We start from the raw sequence: 21995 nt of genomic DNA, 5'->3' as shown, positions 1-21995 counted from the left end.
TTGCTTTTATACTTCAACATGTATGTTATCCAGAAAAAAGCTGTGATATTAATTAGAAATCAAAATATATGGTACTGGGAATTGCAAGTGAAATCTAAATCTAAAAACGGAACATGAATTTAATGTCTTTAGTCCAGAAAGTTTCGGAGGTTGGTATGCTGAAACAGCTCTAAAACTAAAGAAAAGTCAGAGTCCACTTTTCAAGATTAGGACACACCATGGACAGCTAGATTACGATAAGATAAGTAAATGTTAGATTGCGGCACATCAGTTTCAAACATTATGATAAGCCATATATACTGTGATGAAATATTTGATATGGCGAAGGGTGAAAAGGCGGTGTGAACGTAACCACGCCCACCCGCTACCTAAATTATATTCAACGATACTTTCGTGAAATCATACTGGATACTCCGCATTCACTGCGCGCGAAGCGCGACCAAAATTCTAGGATTAACTCAACTTTTATGAAAATTAAATGTCGATACTCCGTGAAAACAGCCCCGAAATTACTCAAGCTATCTTCCTGATTGGAGGATTAAACTACTTCAACTTGACAAACTGAAAATAGCGAAAAGTAAGTAGATCACAAAAAATTATGAAGTAGAAGTAGAAGTAGCGAAATTCAGATCTACTTGAGTAAGTACCAGATGTAGAGGAAAACTACTTGAGTACTTCGAAAAAGTAGAAGTACTTCGTTACTGTCCACCTCTGGTTTCAGGTGATATTGAAAGACCAGTAAACGACTAATGTGCTTTATAAGCTCAGAGATTGGGCAACCATTTGGTTTCCCTGACGCTCGCAAAGTTTTGAGCTCATAGAAAACTCCAGTATCAACTCTTATATGTGAAGTACCAGAAATTCATTTTCAACTCCTAAATCAGAGGTCTCAAACACGCGGCCCGCGAGAACATTTTGTGCGGCCCGCGACGGCATTTTGGGATTTCAAGTATTCGACGATAGTTTCAAATGCCATATATCTTTTTCAGATTTAAGAACTTAAAGTTCATTCTAAAACTACTACAAAAATCTGAAATCTAAGCCAACTTCACTATCACATCACTTTTAAATACTACCATGCGGTAGAAGATCAGCTATATTACGTCACATTTCTAGTTCATGATGATAAAACATGACCCGTTGATAATTCGTGACTGAAAATTGTGATTTGGTTTGGTGCGACTTTTCGTAAAATTACTCGATATCGGATTGACTGGGTACAATTAGATAAAAATGAATCGAGTTAAGTCGGGTCAGAGGTCTTGCGGCTCGGAGCAATGACTTGGTAATCCTAGGACGCTACAATATTTGAAACTGTCATGGCGAATAGTAATATATCAAAAGGTCGTAGCTTGTGTTGCGTATAGGGTATATAGGCCTAGCTATCTATAATCAGACCAGTATGGAAACCATTGGCATTTGGTGGTCCCCGTGACGCATATTTAGTCACATCCTGAGTGTTGTCTGTTTTCTTTATCCATGTTATTATCGGAGACGAATAAGGCAGTGGTACGCTCCGCAGTTGTAATACCAATGGATGCTTCGTAGATAGGACATTTCTATCCCAGGGGTTCTTAACCATGCAGGGGTCCGCAGACCCCATTCGGGATACTAGATCAATTGTGGAATTAGGCCTGTATGCTATGGAATATTCTCTGCGCCAATTTATTCAACTGGAAAATATCGTTCGCGCTAAGCGCGATTTTATGTGATTGGGATTTCTGATTTTAATATAGACCTAGTTACCGTCAGAAATTGTGTTGAAAATGGTCAGGGGTTACGAGGAATCATATTGAAAGCACACGGGGTACGATCGTTGAAAAGGGTAAGAAACAATTAATGCTATTATTGTGGCACAATAATTATTCGTTATTATTGATCCGTTCCAATAATAATCGAAGGAAAATCTAACGCTGATTAAATTTGACTATGGCAATGACAGTAACAGTAGCATACTTACCACGAACATATCAGTAACCCGGATTAAGCTACAACGCTTGAATGCTCTGATATCAGATCAATCTTCAGTAAATTTTAAAATATTTTGCACAAAATTGTGGCGCGTCAAACATCCGCTAGCTTCAATATTATAACCTGACAGCTTTTTGATGCGTCCTCTCGCATGATGTAGCCTATAACTCATTATTTTAACAAATTATGCCCGGCACACAACCAATTTATTCAAATATTTGAAAATATCATTTTTTCCGTGCCAAGCGTGAATAGTACAATAGTAAATTACATTTTCACGATGTTTGTGCAATGACTGTTCTGCAAGGTCCGTCAAATAAGGCATCCTTGGAAACTATACATTGAATACCCTTCTTATTGATGCTAATGCCAGCGCCGTCATCAAAAACTTGGAAATTAGCCCGCGAGCACATTTGAGTTTGAGACCTCTGCCCTAAATACTATTCATTGGCGCAGCCCATTCCCGATTGCAATCAGCACCATTTTTGACGCCATGAATCAGTTAATGTCAAGAAGCAGAGAAATATAGGAACACTGGGCTGATGAGTGATGCAATTGATGTCTCGGTGGATGCGATGTTGGGATTGGCGACTATATGCAATCAGTCAAAACTTTGAATCTAGGCACAGAGATATCGGCATGCCTTGCATAACTGGGATTGGGCACAGCAACTTCAACATATCATGAATTACGCTCGCAGCCAGTCCCAGACCCGTCTAGTCACCGTCTACTTTGAACTGCGTACCTGCAGGCTGCATACGATGTCTAAGCGGCATTTTTGTTACTTCACATAAGTGTTGATACTATGCTATATATCAGGGTTCTCAACATGCCGCCCGCGGGTCGCATGTGGCACGCAGACGCTTATTTTGCGGCCCACAACATCTTCGATTATGAAAGCAATTACTGATGTGATATTGCTACCGAATATTATAGCTACTTTTATCTCTCTCATCGCACTGTGTCTGTTTTATCTATTGATAATGGCAAGTTTTTGTTGCAGTCAAATCCGTGGAAAGTTGCAGTTATTTTTAACAGTTGTACTACAAAGCTGCAAATATGGACAAGTTCCAGTAATTATTAGGGTATGAGATAGTCGAATCGATCAGCAACCAAGGCACTGTAGCAAAACGCGGCGTTGGCAACTTCAACAAAATCAATAGCCGGAAAAAATTGACCCAGTGAAAGTATAATTTTCGGCGGTCTAGCCTGAATGTACCTCAAATCAGAAAAGACCTCAAATTAAAACGACAGTGAAATAATCAAGGGATCAATTTACATATAGTGCCAAATATTCCCAGTAAAAAGTTGATTGCATTAAAAATCGAAAGAAATTGCAATGGGTTGCATGAGACATCAAAAAAAAAAATGCATGAAAAATATTTTTAAAAAAATGCAAAAAATTGCACGAAATAAATGGAGAAAAGTTGCAAAAAGCTGCAATATAAGATTTCTCCAAACAGCTTAAATCACCATGCTACATAACTTCTGATTATTTAGCAAGCTGGCGGAAGCAGTAAAAAAAGTAGCAACGTTGCAAAAACTAACCCTATTGATAACTCATTCTGGTTTCTTGATACGCTCGAGTTGAAATTCGTATACTGTTTTGATAACAATCGGTATTCGTCTGATGGACTGTGGTTTAAGAGAATCCCGCTGGGTAGTACACTTATAAAGAGTGTTACACTCACCGCCACTGACTTGTAACAGATCGCGACAAATAAAGGGAAATGAAACCACGGAAACTGAGTTTTCAAATAAGTGTGGAACAATAAACTAGCTTTCGCAGAGACACATGGAAACCCGATGTGTCATATTTGGCGAAGAACGGTTGTAGCAACGAAAAGAAGTTTAAAACGACATCGCTGACAGTTTCATCCGGAGTTCAAAGTACATATAAACCTTATCTTACGACAAAACGTTGCTAGATAAGTGTCAAATCTTGCATTCAAGGCATTGTTAAAATTGCCGACAACGTTGCTGAGGCACAGTTTAAAATTGCTTGGAATACTGCTAAAGTCAAGAAGTCAGCTTGAGAAATGAAGATGTGAGAAAACCTCAGCAGACTGTGAGAATTTCCTGTTTCTAGAATTTAGCAACAAGGACAATATTACCTGGCAAATCTTGAAGCTCCAGTTGTCTGATTCAACCGTATCCAAATGAGTAACATTAATATCGGTCAATCTTTTATCGCAGTTTCTGACAGAAGCTACTGCACGTTGGCTACTTTAGCCTAGAATCGGAAGAATTCACCGAATGCACGGACATTGCATAGGTCATAATATGGGTGCATTTTTTCAGAGTGGACATTTTCACAGAGTAAATGCTAGCAGGCACGACCGTAACAGCACTTCGTCAGGCCCCCCAAAACGTTGGTCTTGGGCCCCCACAGGGTGATAAATCTAACTTCTGGGGGGCTTCGCCCCCCAGAACCCCCTCGGGCTGGACGCTGTTACGACCGCTACTTATCATCTGAAATGGGGGGCCATTGGTGAGTCAGCTTTTCTCACCTGAACTCGCGAAGCGCGAGAAATTTCTATAATTCATGACTGAATCGGTCAATATGATCGGGAATTGCATATATATGGCTATCAATTTTTATTCTCTCTCTGCTCAAGTAATCTGATTTACCGGTAGAGTTGAGTGAGGTGTGTAAGAAAAGGTAGGAACCCCCAATAACAATTAAACATCTCCGGGTGTATAACCGTTGGCAGGAACGAAACAGCACTTCGTAACCCCCCCCCCAAAAAAAACTTTTGTCTTGGTGTCCCATTGGGTAATAAAGCAACCCACATCACGTATTTCGCTTTTCCACGAAATTGTGGCGGTATTGTTTAGTGAGCCAGCGCGAAGCGCGAAAATTTCGATAATTCATCATGAAATCGGTCAATAAGATCGGGAATTGCATATATACATATATACATTGCTATCAATTTCTTGTCCTGTCTGCCCACGTAATCAGATTTGATGGTAGAGCTGAGTGAGATGTCTTTTTCTTGGGAAAGAGTACTCCAAATAAAGATATTTGAAAAGGTTGCATAAATTTTCAAAAAAATACTCAAAAATTTATGCTAATTCACGAAATAATTTTGGGCCCCTTCGAGCTCGGCCCCCTCCAATTGGGGGTTTGGGGTGCGGGAGCTACTGCCCTGCTAGCAGGGCAAGCGTCTGGATGGGACAGTTGTTCAGCAATGACGAGCTTTTATCGAGGACCACCCAAAAACATCAACTTGACAAAGCTGACTTTTGTACTTATTGATGGGGCTCCAGCTACTGCGGGAAAGGAAAAAACGCTTTGATTTACTTACGCCATTGGAAGATAACAAACATATTGACACAAATAACAGAAACTGCCAACTCGCGAACGCTATCCATTAATGCTTTAGAATGCAAAATCAGGCATTAAACGTCCGTATACGACTGGTTTGTTTGTTTGTTTTGGGGTATACATGGTGTTTGTCGACTAGTATGGTCATTTACACCAGGCCGATATTCTTCTGATTTTTCCGTAACTGCCGACTTATAGCACGGCCCACCTCTAGGCTTTTGTAAGACACCACTGACGCGGATGAGGTGGCGAGGAGGAGCCTAGGTAAACCTCCAGCACTTAGGTATCGGAATTCGGAAGTCGACCTCGGTCGGACTCGAACCCGCACCCATTGGTGTTGCAGCCGCGGATTATACCACTGCGCTATCTCGCCACGTATACGACTGGTAATTACAGTGAATTTATTGGTAGCCCTACGATCACATGGTAATGATGTTCTGCGACCCGCAGCACTTTTTCATGTGAAAATGCGGCTCGTTATACATGGGAAATTGAGAATCCCTGCGTATATGTGCTCGAAAACTTTGCAAGCCTCATGAAAATCAAAAGGTAACTCACCAAGATTATAAAGCGCATTAGTCATCTGGGTATCTTTCAATATAACCTCAAAGCCCTGGTCAAAGTATGCTTGAAAGCATCGGCGTTCTACTATAGCAGTGGTCGGGAACCTATGGCTTGCGAGCCATATATGGCTCTTTTGGATATAAGATATGATGGTTCTTTGCCAAATATTTATTTTTGTACTTAATTCATCAATATTGCAGCGACTTGTTGGTAAATTTTCATCAAGGCACGAATAATTATTCTCGTGGCAGTATAAACAAGTCTTTGAGGGTAAAGACAATGCCGTCTTCGGGTTTAGGGGCTCGGACACATCAAATTTAAGTTACTGTCATGCCGGCGGCCAATATCACTCGCGAATTCGCTGTACCCAACTAGAGATATTGAATTGTGCGATAAGTTGATTAATAAAAGAGCATAGTAGATATGGCGACGCCCATTTCAAAACGCAATTTGCAAATACACACTGTCTTCCTGATCTACGGCTCGAAATGAACTGTTTTGGATGTGACATTCACAATTACAAACTCGAATTACAAACAACGCCATAGCTATCCACGTTCTTGATTGGCAACCAAGTATATAGCACTGTGTAGTACCGGCGATAAAATATATACGTGTAGCGAAACGTTATGTTACCGCCGAATACTTTGAGAATTGAGAAGTCGATAAGTATTTACATTTTCGGAATCAGTGTGACAGTCATATTCGATTAATATCAGTTATAATTAATTCTAAGCTACTTACGATGAGTTGCCTTATCAACGGTGGGGCTGGGGCTTGGCCCGTCTGTGCCTTACATCTCGATTCGAGCTTTATTTTTCGAACAATATATACCAGTTTTTACAGAGAAAATATGGTGCACACGAGGAATCCCATGTAGTGAGTTCGAATTAGTGCTACCATGACGTCACGAATTTTCAATTGTGACGTAACAGTTGATAGGCATGTATGGCTCTTTGGGAGCTGAGACGGGAAAAATAGGGCCAATATGGTTCTTCGGACAAAAAAGGTTCCCGACCACTGTGCTATAGGATGAATGAAGACAATTAAATGGTTGTCACCAAATATCGCGAATGACGCGAAATGACAAGAATACAATAATTTTTGATTGCAGGAAAATTATGATGATTATAATGAAGAAAGGAAAGATTCCTCGAGCATCCTATCGATACATGATCCGAGTTCACTACATATAATGAAGGATAATCTAATTCCATTGAAAATAAAAAATAATTTATATAAGTCACAAGTCACTTGTGAGAGGATTATAGGAGTGCTGAAAAAAAATGATACGATATCATAATATCGAAATGTATTGTGAAGAATACAGCCACGTTAAGACTGTGTGAAATCTGCAATGGACCGACAAAGAATATAGATATTGACTATCACTTGAAAAATATGTTTATTCGTGTTTTACCCGATGCTTGTCAGTTTATTTCGTTTTCGGGTTCGTTAATTTTAGTGTGAAACTACTTTATTTACAAATTATATCACAATCCTTTTAACGTGGCTATTTCAATGAAGGTTGACAAATTTACATCTAATCCGTGTCATATCCTTTTTTCGTTAACCGGCGATGTCTTTATCCAAACTCTACCGTAGGCCCTTGTCATGATGAAAACGAGCGGAAAAAGCATCCCTGCACTTTCAGGCATGCGTTGAACACGATTTTTGGTCATGTCGGAGTGATGAAATTTGCCACCGTAAATACTATTACCTATTTCAAAAATGGCAGATATCACTACCGGTCACTTGTTGTTTTCCGGGACGGAAAAATTACCGTCTGATTGATTTTTATGCTCCAGACACATTATTCTTAATAGTGATGGCCAGACACCAACCTTAATTTATAGTAGGTGGCGCTTTAGTATGACGCTTCGACTGACACCGACACCTTGTTTGCCGGGTTCGCAGTCCTTAACACCGACTCGCAGTCCTTAGAGGTGTTTTCTTCTATTTTGAAAAATGAACTGAATTATTCAGAAATGAACCGCCGATAGCACCCGCTTAATCGGCATACTTGTTACAGCCATTGGTTTTTAGTTTTCATCTCCGTGAACCCAGAGAATCGGCAAGCGATCCGATTGGGGTCGGGAGTCGCGACCTCTAGTTTGGAAACCCCTGCCCTAGGGTTGTTATGACGACGTAACTTCAGCCCCACGATGTACATCGCGCTGGCCGTGGACTTTCTTGGCAAGAGTAGCGTCTTCAGCTCGTCCGATGCTGTGCTCGGTTAACCCATTATGGTGGTACAGTAAGCACGCTAGAACCATTAAAAAAGGATTGTGCAGTAGCGAACACGATTTGAATGGCGTTTTATAACAGATTGAATGAATTTCGGCCTCAAAATATAGCAGTGGTATCCTACACAGATCTCGAGACGATTTCTCCCCGGATAAGGTGGGCTGGAGTGAAATTGTTGCGGCCTCATGATGGATCTTTTTTCATGCTGCTACCGAATCAACACGGGAGTTATAAGTAAAAATGGTGACAGTGGTGCTTATCACAGCACAGGTTTTGTGCGCCACTTCTATACTGGTTATTACAATGAATTTGCCTTATTCAAATATATACAGAATCGCTCAGTACTATTGGCATACCAACATGCACATTGCACATTCAATATACGGAGCTAGCCGACACTGTACAATATAAAAACATGACATCAGCACATTTAGTTATACCGATAATGAATGTAGGCCTACATGTATTAGCTATACCAGTGGTCGGGAACCTATGGCTCGCGAGCCATATATGGCTCTTTTGGGCATGAGATATGGCTCTTTGCGAGATTTTTATTTTTGTGCTTAATTTATCAATATTGCAGCAACTATTGTCATTAAATCTTCAGCTCAGCCAGTATAATTATTCTCGTGGCAGTATGAATAGTCTTTGAGAGGTTAATGTAGTGGCGTATTCAGGGTTAGGGGTTCGGGCGGATTTTTCAAAATCCTCAAATTTAAGTTGCTATGGCGTCGGCGACCAATATCATTCCCAAATTCAATGTACCCGCTACGAAATCTTGGATTGCACGATACGTTGATTGATCAAAGAGAATAGCAGACATGGCGGCGCCTGTATCACAATGCAGTTTTCAAATACACATTGTCTTCCTGATCTACGGCGAGAAATGAACTGCCGTGGAAGTGACATTCACAATTACAAATTCAAGAAACAACGCCACAGCTATCCACGTTCTTGACTGATAACGTAGCTTTCTAGTCGCTGCGCGTGGCGCAACGTTTTGTTACCGCCGAATACCTTGGGAATTCAGAAGTCGAATCGGAATCAGTGCCACAATTACATTAGATTAATATCAGTTATTATAAATTATTTGATATTTACGATCAATTGCGCTATCACGGGTATGGCATTGCCCAGCCGTGCCTCACCTATTATGCCTTACTTCTCCTTTCACGCTTTATTTTCGAGTAATAAATAGCCAATTTGCGTGATTTTGGTGGTAGAAATGTTCAAAATCTAGTAGACAGGCGAGGCACTGCCTCACTTGCCTCCCCTGACCCCACCTCACTGACGCATCACACATTACAGTGGGTATGTATACTACTGTATAGTGACCATGTCTGGTTCCAGCTACGTCTGTCATCATGGGTCCTCGCATTTGAGAATAGCATCAAGACGAACCTACGATCTCGAATCACTGACGAAAGTCTCAAATTTTGTATGAAGCTTAACCTCAACCGGACTACAAAGCCATCAGGAATACCATGCAACACCAAAAGACGCATTATCTGTAAAAAGCGAGTAAACGTATAGTTTCATACTTTTACTGTTGTCTACATATGTTGGAAATTTAAATGTTAATTGTCTTAAGCTTCGAAAAATATCATATGCCTCTCAGTGCAATACAATTAAAAATGTATAACTATTAAAGGATCTATGTAACTGAAGTTTCGCATACTCATTACTCAAATAAGGCAACCAGTATGATTAGTACGAGTTTTACAGAGAAAATACGGTGTAAACGACGAATTCCATGTAAAGGTTTCGAATTTGCACTACCATGACGTCACGATTTTTTCAATTGTGACGTAGTAGTTGATTGACATGTATGGCTCTTTGAGAGTTAGAATGGAAAATATAGGGTTAATATGGCTCTTCGGACGAAAAAGGTTCCCGACCACTGAGCTATACTATATAAATCGTCCCGAAGATATCACGAACCCTACAACATTATCCAATATCTTTGGATCTGTTAGAACGTCTTTCAAATTCCAATTTATTCAGTTCACTCGCGCAGCATCATGTATTTGTCTCCTTTGATGTTGATATCTCACACAGTGTAACAAAAAGTGCTCAACACATTCTTCTGCATTGCATTGCTGACATAGTGGAACAACGGACCTTATGCAGATGTGGATTAAGTATGCGGGAGTTGTTTATATGAATTCAATAGCACGTGACTCGTGCAACCAGATGCATCCACACTATTTTTGTGCAAGACAAGCTTATACGATCTTTCAATGGGAAATAGTGCAGCACATCCTGCTGCTAAAGGTTGATGTTAGCATTGAGATGCTTCAAAGACAAGAGTGATAACGCCAATGCTCTAAGTAAGCGTGAGATTTAGGTAGGATTACAGTTAAGTTCAGATTCTTAGTAATTTCATCATTTCAAAACTTCACAAGATTGCGTCAACGCGAAAAGATGGGAAGGCGTCGAAACGACGTCGAGTAGTCTGGCAATGTAACACACACCTTGAAAAGGCATGTATTATTGAATAAAAAGAAAAGCGTAGTAGGAGAAGCTAAACATTTCGGTAGGCGAAATAGATAGGCCTAATGTGTCATATATTGGTATGAAAATCTCGAGGCATTAAGTAGAATCTGATTGTATTTTGACTTGAATGTGAACACTGGACAATGGACACGCCCGACGACTGTCGGATTGCCGACGAAATATTATTATACAGTCGTGGCTTGTCGTATACTTGATAGAGCGATGCGTTCTCTTGCAATTTGTTCTGACGATGCTGTATATTTGTACGACGAGGACGCATGTCTTGTTTATTTTTTGGAAATGCCAAACATCATTTATGCTTGGCATTTTCAGATTTTCGTTTTGGCAATTTGGCATCGACACGAATTCATATTTGTATACTCGAATTAGCGATGTTAAAGACTTTTGTTTGGCTTTTAATATCAAAGTCGCAAATCGTGCAGTATCAACTATGTCATCAAACGGGTGAAAACCGAATTGATAACGATGCTGAAGCGCGAATTCACACGATACAAAACCGACTGCTGCTGCAATATCGAATCTCAAAAGTCTATTCGCTAGGTTTGCAAATTTAGTGAAGGATGGTGCGAATGCCCAAAAGGCTCTGGTCCGTGTGAACCTCTGTCCGTGTGAACGCGAACGTGAACCTCTGATGTCACGTGACGTCATATTGCTAATTGCAACCCTACATTTCCGTAAAGTCATATATTAATGTACATATGATACCTATAGCCACATTATACCACAATGCTGTACTATGGACATGAGCACCAGCATCATAAAATCAATATCTTGCGTCGTTTTGCCAACAATTTCGACGAGGACTAGCCAGGGGATATAAGCTTACGCCTCAACGGTCTAGTTCAGACCGAACAATGTAGTATTAAGGTGTCGTCAGCTACATTGACATTGATTTAAGTGTAAAAACGGTTTCTACACTTGCTGTACGGACATTTCCTTAAAAAAGTTATATAGTTTAGTCAACACTTCTAGACATAGCAAACTTCGCTAAGTAGCTACATGTAGTACATTTCGTTCCTCATGATGTGGGATTGCCGGTCGCAGTAGAGAGTTTCTAAATATCCACAAACGCAAAGCTTTTATAACAAAGCAAATATATATATTTTTTAAATTGGCAAGGTGTATGCTCGTTTAATGCTGAGCTTCTTTTCATGCTTCCAGTGACATCCAGAGAGTGGTTCGAAGTTAATATGCAATGAATTACATCCAAAGATGTTATAATGACGTGAAAAATTGTTCACGCCATCCCTAAAAATGATCGATATTCACTCAGATCACAATACCGCTTTTGATAACAATTCAAAAGGTTTGCTGACACCTTTGGTTACAGCCTTCACCACCTATCCAATGGTTAGGAATCATGAGTGGCTTTAATATTCAATAGAATATGAAAATATATTTTGGTATATACGCAATTTGATATGCGCATTGTGCTAAATGCAGCTTGGGTTGCGCGTGGCGGCTACAAATGTACGAACGGTGGCAACAGGAAAATAGCTAGTGATTGCGCTAAATCCAAAAAAAAATAGGATGTAATTCACCGATTCCAAAATATGTTGATTACTAATGAACAGTGGTAGGTAAGCGGGCAAAACCTTCTTGATAATCCGCAAAAGCACTACTTTGTTACTTACTGACTACCTTCGATTTTATTCCAGCCCCTAATAGAAGTCGCAGACTTGAATCGGCGATAATAATGTCGAGTAAGGTATACTATACCGTCAATTCCATTCCCATTGCGGATATTATTACCTTGCAAAATATTACTGAGTCAGTAATAATTATGAAAACCTTTCCGTTTCTCATGTTGACGCCTCGGCGTTTGTGGCACCGAAAGGCAAGTGCGCCATATACTTGATGCCGATGATCGCTATTTGCAGCGATTTAGCTAATTCAGTTGAGCGAATACGGACCAGGGTGACCCGGATAATCATTGCGGATCGCACGATGAACTGCTTTTCATCCAATATACAATATCCCCATGCATCATCGACGCGTACTCGAATGAAAATAAATTACACAGTCGCACGTTTTAGCAAGTTTATGTACTGATGTTCCCGATTCTTACGCATAACGTCGCATGTTTCAAACAAATTGAAATAAGTTCAAATAAGTCCCCATGGACTTGCTACTTCATAAATTCCAGTGACCTACGTTTTTATTTTCATTTTTCTCGTAGTGCTCTTTCACTTCGACCGTTTTCATGTTAGTTTTGAGTTGTATTAGCGATCGTTATTCCGAATTCCCGCGAAGCGTGTGGTGGTACATTCAGTTATCCCTGTCCTCGGCCTAACAATTTGATTTTTCGTTCTCTGATTTTTGTTGCAATATGATTTTTCGCTTCGGCCTTGACTGTGTTAAATTATTATAGTTGCATTGATTATTATCAATGTGTTGTTATTTTGCAATTTTCGTTTTCCATTCGTCCGATATAAAAGGTATGTGAACTGATATGATGTTGGCTTCCACGAGAAGTATGAAATCGCTACGCCCCCAAGACCCCCCTTCACCCCTGTTGTTACCAGCTTAGTATTGGTGCAGCATATAGAACGGGATTACGTGGTGTGTATATAACACGGCTTTAAAGCAGGCCGGAATGTTGAATTCCTCTAGCTCCTGAGCCTTCTTTTATCATACATTGCCCAAATATAAAAGAAGTGAACCAGATAACTGTACATCTCATGCCTTCATGTTGAAGATGTATGTCATGTAGCGTGAAAATAATAGAATAGCGATACAACTACTGCAGGCTAAATATACCAACACTAATCCGGAAAGCTATCGGCTGACATTAGTAATGCGCCATCACACCACGTCAAGGTTTGAGATAGGCGCTGGATTAGGTCATATCCATTATTGCATGGTTGCAAGGATATACTACATTAATACTAAGTACCTCTGCCGTATGCAGAGACTTGGTGAATATCGGGATATGGGACTTTTCTAGCAAATGCAGAGATTTGATGATTGACCAAATGGGGGGGAGGGGCTTCGACCCCGGACCACTGTTTGTTTGGTCATGAATTAGTGATTTGAACAACGGCTTGAACAGCGATTGCGATTAATTTAACCTAAAGTTTCATATAAACAGATATTGTAGAACACCCGCCTAGTCAATATAAGTGGAAAAAAGAGCTAAACTGCGATGCAAACTCCACAGCAGGTATACGTCGTTTCTATAGCCCGCGAATTTTCGCGCAAAAATGCGTACGGACACTACTGATCTTGACTTCATCCGTTTTATGCAAGGTCCAGTATGTACAGCCAGATCCTGTCACAATGCAGCCAACCGTGGTAACATCGCAAGTGTCGACTACGGTGGTTGCAAATCAGCCCCAGCATTGGGATTCCGGACTGTTCGGCTGTTGTGATGACGTACACAGCAGTGAGTTGAGCTTCTTTTATTTTCGCTACAGGTGTCAGTGTCAAAAATATGAGATATAATGATGCTGAATTCCTTTTTGACGGCATGTCTTAATCGAAGAAAATCTGTTTGACGCCAGGAACCCTGATGTCGAAGGTCACCCCATCATCAGAAGTATTGGGCCACGGTAGACCGCTAGCACTGGATACTAAGAAAATGCGATGGAATGGCAATTGAACTTCGAATAATTTCGCATCCAAATTTTTCGAGTTATTTATTAATATGACTGGGCATTAGGGTTGTTCAAAAAGAAATTTTGATTTTTGCGGCTATTAGCTAAAATTGTTGAGTTGACTGAAAAAACGTTGCACACCAAATTTGGCTCAATTCCAACGAACAGAAGTGAAAATATTAGAGTTTGAAAATTTGGCATTTAATATAGAAAATTCTTTTTTTTTCCTTCAGATTTTACTGCCTAACCCAGTGGTCGGGGGTCCGCCAAGCATTTTCAGGGGCTCCGCGAAACCTCTGAAATTGCAAAATGGTTGATAACCTCATTTTTATTTCTTTAAATTAGGAAAATCACGAGTCAGTTTCGATTCATCTCTACTAAAACTTCAGGACTCACATCAACAGAATGGACGTTTTGTTGGGTTTGTGGAAAAATGAAAAAGTCGGAGTATAGTGCAGGCCAATCGAAATGACTTCGACTTCGAAATGTTGCCGAAAACCCATTTTCTCCTGTAATATACATAACAAGTAGAACTGGGGTCAATGATTCGAGTACTCGAATATGAATCGAGTGTTAGCCTAATTTTAATGATTCGAGTCGAGTAGTGAAAGACAATTTTTTCGAGTATACAGCCGTATACGCTTCTCGTAACTGAAAGTTAATTTACGAACGAGAATTATAGTTTTGATACTATTTTCCACTGAGGAAGCCTTGAAACCTAGATTGGCCGTGTCGCAACATACGAGACATAGTACAAAGCTACGAACGTTACTGGAAATAACACATTTCCGAAGTCATGTTCATACCACAACATTGTCAGCAAGTGCAATGCAATCGGTATGGTCGAAAAAATACCAAAGTATCTTTGATGTGACGGGTAACAGGCATTACATTTGTTTGTGGTGGCATAAAAGATACATATTGGAACTTTGATATAGTACATTCGGTTGTGACGTCATAATGAGTGATACACCGAGCGAGATAGTGTAATGGTTGCGCGTCCGGCTTCTCGTCGGTCGTGGGTTCGATCCCCGACCGGGTCAGACCAAAAGACTCGAAAACTGGTATCCGCAGCTATCCTGCTAGGCGCTCAGCAATCACGGATAGCATGGAGGAGAAAAAACCGGGGGTGCAGACTAGATGACCTTACTATAAAGGCCGTATCGCATCTCCCTCGTCAAAGCATCGCGATGGTGCAGACGAAAAAGAATACCATATCTCTCTCTCTCTCTCGAATACTCGACTCGACTCGAAGCGTAATACGTGATTCAGAATCGAATCACTCAGGTACTCGATTTTGCGCAGCCCTAATAAGCAGTATTCCGGTATAACTTCAAAATGAGCTGCTTGATAGAAATGACTAGGCTTGACGTTATATGTTCATAAAAAAATCTGTTTCTCAATGTTGGTGAAACCTATGTTGAGATCATACTCAAATGCTCGTCGGAAGTTTTACGCGTTAATATTACATTCGCCATCACCGACATTTGCGGTAATGGATTTTCGGCACTACCTCATATCAAACCGAAGGCGCGGATTTTCGAGACACGATCACGTATTTCAAGGAATGCAGCTACAGAAGACGCTTTCAAATAAAAGTCTACTCCATTCTACATAAATGGCATGATGTTGTTTTGAAGATAAGACATTTTGCAGCTGTTTTGCTGCCGTTATTTGCTCAAGACAGATGACAGTTGCACGATAATTGAGCTAAATTCGAACCAAAACTTTTTGGGCTGTGCGGGGTCTGTGACGATTCAAAAGGGGCCCGCGAAGACAAAAAGGTTGAGAACCACTGGCCTAACCCATGGAATTGTTCAGTTGTCTAAGAAAACTATGCAAAACAAATTCGACTCAATTCCAACTCGCAGTTATTCGAGTTTTTCATTGAGAATAATTGTTGGATTAGCCACAGTAAATACTATTTTTTTTTCAAATCCACGATTTTGAACATTAATAACTTCGCTTCTACTGGTTGGAATTGAGCCAAAGTTGCTGTGTGTCGTTTAATTCGACTACATGACAACCCCATGTGGCAGACAGTCAAATTAAAAAAAAATCATTTCTTTTATGATAAATTCAAAATTTTCCAACGATGATAGCTTCAATTCTACTAGTAGGAATTGACTCAAATTTGTCGTGCAACGTTTTTTCAGCCAACCTAACAATTTTAGCTAATAGCCGCGAAAATCTGAGAAAAAGTTATTTTTGAACAATCCTTGGGCATAAAAGAATATTTTTATTGCTCGCTATTGGTATCCTACTATCCATACTGATACCGATATCATACACCAACAAACTTTGGCTCCTTTGCTGAAGTCGACTGTTCGGTATATAAGCCGTCATACTAAATTAGTAATAATGCATCTCAGATCTGGTTTTAAAAGAATAGTAAATAGAAAAATCGAATGTTCCAAGCATGTGACGGGTTACAACGTAATATTCTATTTTTCGATTCGCAACAGTGTGCTGCTCTTTTTTTTGTGGACCATCTTACTATGCGAGCTTGGCGAGCAGCATGGGTGAAAGCTGCTGTGTCGGATGTTGCGGGGATCCTGTTGGATGTGTCCCAGGAGGTCATATCGCGATGAGAGCCGCGTTTCGAAACAAGCACGGAATTCACGTGAGTGTTCAGAATCAATTTACTAACTAAGCGATATTGTTCACTTCGACCAGGTATGACACATTCGGACGTCGAAACGTTTAGGACAGAACAACACGCCATGTATATGGCGTAGCATTCTGCTTTATATTGTAGGTCGGTGGTTTTCAACCTGTGTGACGGTTCGCACTTGTGCGAATGAAAAAAATTAAAGTGCGAATGACAAGCGTGCTGGTGCGAATGGAAATCCTGATAAAGCGCGAATGAAAATTTTCACTAATTTTCACTTTTTTGACGTTGAATAATTCAAATAAACTTGATAGGTTATTAGGTACAGTGAGTCCGTGCCTTTTGTCGTTTGGACGCAATTCTAAAAACTTGTTGGTAGCTGTGCTTTTCTAGTTCACAAGCGAGGATTACGTCACTGCCTAGAAAACACGAATTAGTGGAATCGCTATCAGTTTCTCGGAAACATCTGCCGTGTACGAACCTTGTAGGTAATAGCAGCCGATGTCAGTGTTGACATTGGGCATATTTGAATGCCAAGTATCTGAATTTTGGGACATATTCATGTTGGTTGTCACCAGAAATTTGCGTTCATCACGTTGGCACTTTCGACGTTCTTCAACAACAACAATTAGCACAATAAATCTGTAACAAGTGTTGTTTACTCGTGTACCTAACCAAGTACTAGAGGCTGCTGTTAAAAATAAAATTATAGTGAGCACATTGATGCCTTACGTCCGATGAATGAAGTGAGGTGAATGAAGCTTAAGCCTATTCATAAATAACCGTCATTAATTACTACGATTGTGTGGGTTTGTATAGCAATGCATTATTGTTTTTAACGCCCACCGTCCCATCCAATCGGTCAACATACCTTAGTACGGTGAAGCATCTTTTCGAATGTTGTCGGAAAATGCTACATTGATGCTACGATTCAAGTGCAGTTTGACTCTTCTGTGCGTTCTAAATGCGGAAACGTTCACATCGCGATGACATAACATGTCGAATTAGTGGAAAAGTGATAATATTTCGAGTGTATATTGTTATTTGGTTTGTCCTTTAATCTTCGAAGAAAATAACTGCAATATACCCCCGAAAAAAGCAACGAACACCTTCCGAACAACGGGCGTGCGATATCTGTGATTTTTCTACTGTAGTGATTTTAGTACTTGATTAATCACTATCACGATACGCTGAATTTAAAATAATGAAGCTCCGTACTTCCAAGAAGCTCGTCGAGTACAAAAGCTCGAGCTCAAGAGGGTTGAAAAGCACTGCTGTAAGTAATAAAGGCAAAGATGGCGGATCCTGAATTCCCCTGGATGTTTTGGAAATAAGTTTCGCTATTAAATGGTTTCATACCATCCTCACGTACTCCGTGATATTGAAGAAGTAAAAATCAAGCAAAGATATTAACAATAAGTTCTGAAGTATAAATGCAATCTGTCAAAAAGGACTAGAATTATTATAATTATAACTTGTTGTGATTATCATTTCTTCATCATTCCACGATTATTTCGGTTGACTACGCACGTATTAATTAGTAATGACATCCTTTTTTCCTTGAACTAATTCGATCGTTCCAGGGTTCCATATGCGACGATTGCATGGTTATGATATTCTGCCGGTCATGTGGAATGTGTCAGCTAGCTCGGCAAATGAAGGAATTCGGATATCCAAATACAGGATGCTGCTAGAGACTGATGTATCATTTTCGTGCGGTGGCGAATTACTCATATCGAGCTTGCAAAGACGACGAAATATATCTTTAGGATTACCGACACAGTATATTAATATCCATGGGCCTAGTTTACACTTATAGCATGAACCTGATTTTATTAACTCAGCCTTTTACTTCGTACTGAAACTTTGTTGCCTCCAGGTTCAGATTCACAATCACGTCCTCTACGCCATGTCACTATTTCTCTTAAAATCTATTGTAGCGAATTGATCGTTAGCTCAATGTTAAAAGGTTCGATTTAGAGTGAGACATGCCGTAAAATTAAATGATCTATAGTATGCATAGTGCATATACAATGATATTGTTTATACACAGTTCACATGTCGATCAACTAAGTGCCACAACTAGAAGAAACGTCATGGCCTTTCATGATTTGTTTTGAAAATAAGAGAACCGATGATCATTGCTGATTAGTGATTTCTTAAATGAAAAGGCCACGTGTGTTTCGATGAATGCAGGCAGAATCGTTTTTCTTGGGGTCAAGCGAATCCGCTATTGGTCGGAGATGTATAGATTAGATAGCTTCATGAAGTGCTAAACAGAAGTTGTATGTTTCCCATTGGTATCCATTATTTTTGCACGACGATGTGGCAGACCTGGCTCAAGATAACAGAAATGTTGGATAGACTTGAAATTGTGCAACACGATGTTGCACACTTACACAGGCAGCTGTGGTCAAAGTAGTCGACATTGCAACCCAATTGCAAGTAAAAGGAGCGAAGCATTTCCAAAACATGCAAAAACTACTTCGAATCGGGAAAAAGGGAGAAGATCTCGAAAGTACTCATGTATAAATAGTATCGAAAGGTACATAGATATACCCAAGACTTCGCATACCTCCAGTATAGTCAACTAGACTTGGCTACTTTGGAATTGAAATATGTACCATCGGATCGCAGTTAATACAAAACAACTAATGACAATGCGAATACATTAGGGTTACCATATTTTGGAAATCTGAAAAGAGGACACTTTTTCCTAATTTTCAGACTTGCAAAATCGGAGTAGAATTCTGAAAAAATGGTAACTTCTTCCCACTTCGTGGTCGGTTGACTAAAAAAAGGTAAACTTTCTGCTCAGCTCCCGAAATACCCGCCGCAGCGTGACTTCGGAGCTGATTTACGGAATCTCAGTCGAATTTGGCTATAAATATGACCGAAATTCTCAAAAAGAGGACAAATCCTCTTAAAAGATGACGTATGGTAACCCTAGGATATATACCATTATACCTATAGCTGCACGCTCCAATCTAATATTCAGGTTCAGTGACACATGAGCTATTTCGTTCGGTAGTCATGACAATTTCACTCTTAAATGTGACCTATCCGAAAACCACTTTCAACTTTGCAAAATCTAAAGTGTATATAACCAAGTATTCTGCATTAAAAACATTTAGGCGCTGGAAGTGTATTTAAAGAGTATCCACTTGAGTAAGTAGTGCAAGTAGACCTGACTGCCACGTGAGCAGCACTCTGAAAGAGTCGAAGTACTTAGTCACGAACAGTGACCACGACTGCATAACAGACACAAACCTTGAAAGTCAAGTTATAAGCACAAGGTCTCCTATAGTCCCGATAAACAAATATGCAAAGACAACATCGACATATATAATCAGTCATTTATTTTGCTTTCTCGAAAAGGTTATATCTTCTCGCCAAATGCAAACCTACCCAGGTATAGGACCAGGCGCTTTTCCGCCTCACATAGGTATCTCGCACAAGCTGGCGTATTTATTGGAGGGGGGCTTGTTTGAGAGCCATTCCGGGCTGCGAAATTGGCTCAAGCCCCAATCTTTAACAATGGTGAATATCACATCGCTCCAGCCGTGCAAATTTCGAGGCCACGTCTCGGCCCAACGCAATTGCGCCTCCGTTTCAGATCCGTCTGCGTTGTAGAGTGTTTCGTGCTGAATGGTGGAATGTTTACAATGAATATTACAAATAACTTTTAAAATATTTGAATTGTACATCATTAGAAGTGATCTTCACAGTCAAGTGCAGAAGTGCATGCTAATATGCGACATGTATCGCAAACAGTAGGGGGTCTTCAAAAATGACTTTTTTTCTCAAATCGTACTGGCTACTTGATAAAATTGATAGGTTACCTAATTTAAGCCTACACACCAAATTTGGTTCAATTCCAACCAGTAGCCGAATTGCTACAACAGAAGAAAGTTTCTATTTATTATATAAAAATAAATAACAAAAATTTTGAAAATTTTCTGTTGACCCCATGAAAGTGTTTGGTTGTCTTGTCTATAGAAACGATGTTCACCAAATTTGGTTCAATTCCAACCAATGGAAGCGGTGTTATTACCGTCGAGAAATTTGGATTTGAATAAAATAGTATTTACGGTGGGCACCGCTATAATAAATAATTAAAGAATGGGTCACCAAGATATTTGGTCACATTAAATCGCGACTGTCGCGAAAATATTTCAATAAAGTTGCATACATTTAAAAAAAAACTCTATAATTTATGTTCATTCACGAAAGAATTTGTGGCCCCCTTCGAGCTCGCCCCCCCCCCAATTGGGGAGTTTGAGTGCGGGAGTTACTGTCTTGACTGCCTTCATGACACAGCTCACTCCTCGTCGCTAAATTTTATATGAATAATGACATTGTCAATGCTAGACATAGATAATACACATCAAACCATTAGACCAGACAGTAACCGATATTCCACGTTGTGCATTACTTCGTATTTCATTCCCGTTCGCAAATCAAGCCGGAAAACACCATCATCCATCTTCTCTTCGAGATGATCTCGGATTGCCAACATCTCATCGTAACTGTGGAGATCGGCCAATCTTCCCCCAATAGCTTCACACGCTTCTTCACCATGTCCATGGTTTACCGCTTGGTCCAGTAGCGCGACAAAACAGTGGTGGCCCCCGTAAAAGATATCGCAAATGTCTGTAATTAAAGATGACAGGTTGGAATGTGCTATTCACATGTTTTATAATAAGAAAAATAATTCGCAATATCCTTCTTCGCGATCTCAAGTGGTGGCAATCTAATTGCGTGAATAATAAAACTGATAAATTACCTTGATCGGCATGAGCCAAATCCAACAGACCAACTGTAGCGATGAGAATGAACACTGGAGATAGCGTCATCGTACGCGTGCGGACCTTCACAAACAAGTCTATAGACAATCTAAAAACTTCTTCCTGAACAAAGATCATAAATCTTCATAAGATTTTAAGCAATCATAAGTAACAGACCGATACTGTACAATGTGTTCACTGTTCACAGTGTTCACCCTCTCAAGTCTCAACTATACTGGTCAGGCGATTTGCGTTAGCATTTGTCCTACGACCAACCGTCAACAGTCGGAGACATTGCTAGATAGAATATAGATATTCAATTTCTGTTACTATTTATAGAAGACATTCATTCTATACTGCACAATATGCCTATT

The 21995-nt window shown here is 40.0% G+C and overlaps 2 protein-coding genes across 2 annotated transcripts; one reads left to right on the top strand and one right to left on the bottom strand.

Moving 5' to 3' along the window:
- The first annotated feature begins 13710 nt into the window (after nt 1-13710).
- On the top strand, nt 13711-18977 carry LOC145438800 (cornifelin homolog). Its single transcript, XM_080316147.1, has 4 exons — nt 13711-13790; nt 13877-14012; nt 16689-16846; nt 18418-18977. Exons 1-4 carry the CDS (start codon nt 13773-13775, stop codon nt 18526-18528), a joined length of 423 nt encoding a protein of 140 aa, XP_080172273.1. The 5' UTR covers nt 13711-13772; the 3' UTR covers nt 18529-18977.
- A 1195-nt stretch (nt 18978-20172) lies between these two features.
- Nucleotides 20173-21783, bottom strand: LOC145438799 (uncharacterized). Its single transcript, XM_080316146.1, has 3 exons — nt 21621-21783; nt 21270-21487; nt 20173-20478 (listed from the first exon to the last, which is right to left on the bottom strand). Exons 1-3 carry the CDS (start codon nt 21757-21759, stop codon nt 20272-20274), a joined length of 564 nt encoding a protein of 187 aa, XP_080172272.1. The 5' UTR covers nt 21760-21783; the 3' UTR covers nt 20173-20271.
- Between the last annotated feature and the right edge of the window lie 212 nt (nt 21784-21995).

Source organism: Botryllus schlosseri, chromosome 5 (assembly GCF_051294905.1).
Source record: "Botryllus schlosseri isolate E-star chromosome 5, Bs_hap1, whole genome shotgun sequence".
Classification (NCBI taxonomy): domain Eukaryota; kingdom Metazoa; phylum Chordata; class Ascidiacea; order Stolidobranchia; family Styelidae; genus Botryllus; species Botryllus schlosseri.
The sequence above is the reverse complement of the archived record's forward strand: the minus strand, read 5'-3'. Positions and strand labels throughout refer to the sequence as shown.